We start from the raw sequence: 5,669 nt of genomic DNA, 5'->3' as shown, positions 1-5,669 counted from the left end.
CTTAGGGCCACTAAAAGTACTAAAACGACAGTAAAAGTGAAAGTAATGGTCGTTTACCGTCTAAATGACTAGTAAATTGGTATATTCAGGTTTGGGACGTTATAGTATCAACATAGGCGGAGCCTAGATCGTACCATCGGGGGCTTAGAAAAGGTGACAGAACAGTTCGCGAAGCGGAGATCCAAGACGTCCCCACCTATTATTCTATGCTCACAGTGCAAAGAGGAATGTAATATCCAGGCGTTGCATGAAGAGGACGAACGAATTGTTCGCTTTGGCTCCTTACCGCCAATGAAGTTACTAGCACATTCTAGAAGCTTCCAGTCAGGTAGCCCAAGACCGCACGCTGGTTCAAGAACTTCTTCCCCAAAGGATTCTAACTTGTTCAAGAAGTTGAAGGTTGCGAGAGAAGGAGAAAGGGCGAATGAACGGCCTGATGTTACCACCATATTCCCCCGGCGCCGATGTCCTCCGTCAAAGAAGGAAGATGGTATACACAGAAGAAGGGCAAGGCGCGCGGTGGAGATGAGCTCTTCAAGGAAGAGAAAACTCCAGCGTAGGTTTGGAGAAGCAAACCGAACCTTGGAAGCGCTCGATCAGGGGTTAATTAAACCATCGCAGTTGGTGAGATCTCCAGAAGAATACCAGAGACAGGTGGAAGCACTAACCTCCAAAAGGTTCATCGCCCCGCGGGTTTTCCAGCAGCGTCCTAAGATGTCGCAATGGGCTTCAAAAACCAGCGCTCGCCTGAAGGACAGTCAGGAAAAGTCCCTAGCTCCCGCAAGGCGAGAATCGCTGCCAACTAGTAAAGTAAGTGTTTGGAGGAGAATATCTCGGGAAGGAAGAGATAGTGAGCCTTTAATCTTTGACAGGGTGGGGGACAAAGACAATCGGTCTGCAATTGTGCAGTGGAGGCCTAAGAAGGTTCAAAGCACAGTGGTTACGAACTCAGAAGGGGCTTCATCAGTGAAGCAGAGGCAGGACCCACCTAAGAAGGAATTTACCTCCGCGACGGATCAGCAAGAGCATGTCATGATCCAAAAAGAAGGATTGCTAGCTGCTTACGTCTCAGGCAAGTTTGCGGAGGAAGTGGACTTGAACTCTCCCCCGGCAGAATCAAAAGAAGCAGACATGTTGGACATTACATGTAACATGGTGTATGTCCTATCATCAAAATATGCCTTACCAGTGGCAGCTCAGGAATGCCAAGCAGAGGATGATAAATCATTGGACAAATGAACGTTCGAGATCACCTCAGCGGCGTCATCTCTTGCCAAGAAACCCACACTAAACGAAGTCGAAGCAACAGAGGCTGCAAACACCAATGTGAGAGACCAGGACATGGGTTTCAGCAAGCCAACACCAGCAATGGTGCAGCACATGAGGCCATTGTATATCACCGCCGATGTGAATGACATCAAGGTTAGCAAGATCATGGTAGACACAGGTGCTGCAGTCAACATCTTGACCACCAGAACCATGCATCTGCTAGGGATCAAGAAAGAGAAGATACAATCCACGTTCCTTACACTAAAGAACTTCGCTGGGACTATAACCAAAACATTGGGTTTGATTTTCCTACAAGTCAAGGTGGGTCTAGCAGAAGGGGTTTACGCTTTCTTTGTTACAGATTGCTACGCGGCATATAGCGTAATTCTCGGCCGCGACTGGATCCACCGAAGTTATTGTGTCCCATCCATCCTTCATCAGGAGCTGATCATATGGGACAGAGTCGCGGACAAGGAGGAAATTGTCAAAGCAGACCCGCGACTTTTTTGGTGTCCGCCAGCTACGTGGACGCAAGGTACTACCTAGAACCAATATCTCCTTTACAGGTCATTGATATTGATGATAAGGGTCGCCCCACAGGGGTGACGGCCTCTGAATTGGCACAATGGGGGCTGGCGGTAGCAAAAAACGACCTCGAAAGGCCTGGACATGCGGTGCCATCTCGAAGTTTTAATTAATGGATCACGACCTCATGGAGGAAGAGGTAGCGGCCTTTCATTCTTTGTATGATAGATTGTCTTCATATTTGATCGAAAAAGAGTCCTATGCACAAGTAGCAACATTGGAATACATCGACGAAGAATTCTCCGATTAGGAGGAGGAAGAAGAGCCTATCCGATTGGCTCCAGCAGCATTGGATGATACACCGCCAAAGGTTAGAGATCCTACATAAAAGGTAAATTTGGGCAGTGAGGCGAAGCCAATGGAAGTGACAATAAGTGCAAAATTAGAGCCTGATGAAAATTAGGGGCGCATCAATTTATTGGGGGAATATAAGGATTGTTTCGCGGAGAAATATGAAGATATGCCCAGATTATCTCCTGACTTGGTCTGCCATAAACTGCCGACTATCCCAGATCAAAATCCGGTGAAGCAGGAGTCCAGGCGAATGAACTCAGAAACCTAGGCGTTGGTTAAGGAGGAAGTTGAGAAGATGCATAAGTTAGGAATCATCAGCATAGCCAAGTATAATCAGTGGCTATCCAATGTTGTTCCAGTTCGAAAGAAGAATGGCAAAATGAGGGTATGCGTCGACTACCGTGATCTCAATAAGGCCACTCCCAAAGACGTTTACCCCAAGCCAGTAGCGGACATGTTGGTGGATGCAGTAGCTGGTCATGAACTTCTCTCCTTTATGGATGGAACTTCCAGTTACCATCAGATTCCAGTGGCGGAAGAAGATAGACACAAAACTGCTTTTAGATGCCCAGGTTTCGCAGGAGTTTTTGAATACGTGGTCATGCCTTTTAGTTTGAAGAACGCGGGAGCCACGTACTAGCAAGCAATGAACCTAATCTTCCATGAAATCTAAGGGAAGATTCTAGAGGTTTATATAGATGATGTAGTCATTAAATCCAAGCAGCGGTGTAATCACACGGCGAATTTATGCAAAGTTTTCGAACGTATGTAGCGTCACAATAAGCTAAAGATGAACCCTATGAAATGTGTGTTTGGGGTTCAAGCATGTTATTTTTTGGGATTCATTGTACATCAGAGAGGCATTGAGGTATCAAAAGATAAAGCTAAAGTAGTTATCAATGCCTCGCCGCCGCGAACAAAGAAGGAGTTGCAAATGTTGTTGGGAAAAATCAATTTCCTACGACGGTTTATTTCCAATTCCGCTTGCAAGATTCAGCCTTTTTCTGCTCTACTAAAGCTGCAAGGACAAACATAATTTGTGTGGGAGTGAAGCATCAAGAGGCCTTTGATAGCATAAAGGCCTACCTAACCAATCCACAGTTCTTGTTCCTCTGAAACCAAACCAACCGCTCAAACTCTACATCTCAGTAGCGGAAGCTTTAATAGGCAGCCTGCTAGCACAAAACGATGAAGCGGGAGTGGAGCATGTCATCTTCTACCTTAGCAGAACGTTAACAGATTGCGAAACCAGGTACACACCAATGGAAAAGCTATGTTTAACGTTATACTTCTCTGCATGTAAGCTGCGCCACTACATGTTGTCATTTACTACATGCATAATCGCTCAGACCGATCTGGTCAAATATATGTTGTCGCGGCCCATTCTTAGGGGCCGAATTGGCAAATGGATCTTGTCTCTTTCAGAATTTTCTTTACAATATGTGCCTCCAAAGGCTGTAAAGGGTCAAGCCATCGCGGATTTTCTAGCACATCATCCCATGTTGGACGCTCTAGAGCTTCGCGAGCTAGAGGTCGCGGCAAATTTATGGGGAAAGGCATGTCATATACATTGCTCCGAACCTTTCATTGATGGCCAGGCAGCGGTCATGTTACAACCGTGGGTATTGTACTTTGATATATAGTTCCCGAACAGATACCATGGCCGGAGAAGGAATCGCACTGGAGATCACTTTTCGTACTCGTTCCAATTGGAGTTTCAATGTACCAACAACCAGGCTGAATATGAGGCCTCAATCATAGGCCTAGAAGTACTACTGGAAATGGGAGTCAGAGACGTACAAATACTTGGAGATTAGCTCTTGGTCATCAATCAGCTGCGCGAAAAGTTCAGATGCGTTAGCTTCGCGATGGTCCCTTATTTAAACATGACACTAGAGCTTTTGGACCAGTTTGATGACGTGGATCTTGAGCACATTCCTCTCGAACTAAATTTCACCGCGAACAAGTTGGCCCAGCTGGCAACAGGGGTAACGCTGAGATATGGCGTGCACGAGAGAATCTTGAAAGTAGAGCATCGAAAGCTTCCTTCTTAGATGGCGAGAAAAGATCTTCCAGACAACACGTCTGTAGTGACTTTGGAGCCCATTGATGTGGATTGGCGCATCCATTTGATCAATTATCTCAAACATCCTGATCAGAATGCGGATAGAAGGATTCGCTACCTTGCCCTCAACTACTTCCTTAGAAATAATGAGCTGCGTAGAAAAGGAGAAGATGGCATAGATTTTAGGTGTGTTTATGGCAGCGAGGCGAAACAGCTCATGCGAGAAGCTTACTCCGGCATATGTGGCGCTTACCAGGCAGGTCTAAAGATGCGTTGGTTACTCAGACGACATAGATATTTTTTGCTAAAGGTTGTTTGGACTGCCAAGCTCATGGGCCGGTCCAGCATGTCCCTAATATTCCAATGCAGCCCATTATAAAGCCTTGGCCCGCAAGAGGATGGACACTGGATTTAATTGGGATGATTCACCCACATTCATCACTTCAACACAAGTTCATCATCGTCGCAACTGATTTCTTTACAAAGTGGGTTTAAGCAGAACCTTTGAAGGAAGCATCTGGTGGCACGTTGCGACAATTCCTATTCAGGAACTTCATCTGCAGATTTGGCATCCCAGAAGTTTTTGTTTCAGACCGGGGGGCAGCTTTCATGGGTGATGAAGTTGATAAACTGGCAAGAGAATGGGGAATACAGTTTGTCCATTCCAGTCCTTATTTTGCTTAGTCTAATGGTCAAGCGGAGGCCAGCAATAAGATCATCATCATTTTGCTGAAGAAAATGTTGGAAGCTAATCCGCGACAGTGGCATGAGACACTTTATGAGACCCTTTGGGCCTACCGCACATCTAAGCCGAATCCCACTGCGACAACACCTTATGCTTTGATGTTTGGCCATGATGCAGTCTTGCCTTTGGAAGTCAACGTCTAATCATTATGAGTTCAAGAGCAACATCATCTCATTGGAGAAGACTACGTCCAGGCTATGTGGCAGGAACATGAAGACCTTAGCGAAAAGCGTTTAGAGGCTTTAGATAGTTTGGTCATGGAAAAGCAACGAGTCGCTCGTGCCTATGACAAGAGGACGCAGGGAAGGAGTTACAGCGAAGGAGAGTTGGTTTGGAAAGCAGTTCTCCCGCTTGGCGAAAAGTTAGATGGTCGTGGCAAATGGACTCTAAGATGGGAAGGCCCATACATCATCTATAAAATCTTAGAGAAAGGAGCTTTTCATCTCAAGGACCTAAATGGAGATGTCCATCATAGCCCTATCAATGGGAGATACGTACTTGAAGAAATACTTTCCCAATGTTTGGGACTCGAAGGAGTCGTAGATGGTTTCTTCGCATAAGACATGGGGGGCAATTCTAGTGTTCCTACACTCGCGAAGCCCATTCATGAAGGCCTGTTTTTTAGGCCCATAATAGTTTCTTCATTACGCCTAGCAACACTAGGGGGCAACATTACACTATACTAAGCCGAGTCAGCGGCTCTGGAAATTT

At 45.9% G+C, this 5,669-nt stretch overlaps 1 protein-coding gene across 1 annotated transcript; it reads left to right on the top strand.

Moving 5' to 3' along the window:
- Positions 1–1,341: 1,341 nt before the first annotated feature.
- LOC112199358 lies at positions 1,342–2,788 on the top strand. Its single transcript, XM_024340388.1, has 2 exons — positions 1,342–1,804; positions 2,508–2,788. Exons 1-2 carry the CDS (start codon positions 1,342–1,344, stop codon positions 2,786–2,788), a joined length of 744 nt encoding a protein of 247 aa, XP_024196156.1.
- The last annotated feature ends 2,881 nt before the right edge of the window (positions 2,789–5,669 follow it).

Source organism: Rosa chinensis, chromosome 4, assembly GCF_002994745.2.
Source record: "Rosa chinensis cultivar Old Blush chromosome 4, RchiOBHm-V2, whole genome shotgun sequence".
NCBI lineage: Eukaryota > Viridiplantae > Streptophyta > Magnoliopsida > Rosales > Rosaceae > Rosa > Rosa chinensis.
This window is presented reverse-complemented; position numbering and strand designations above follow the sequence as displayed.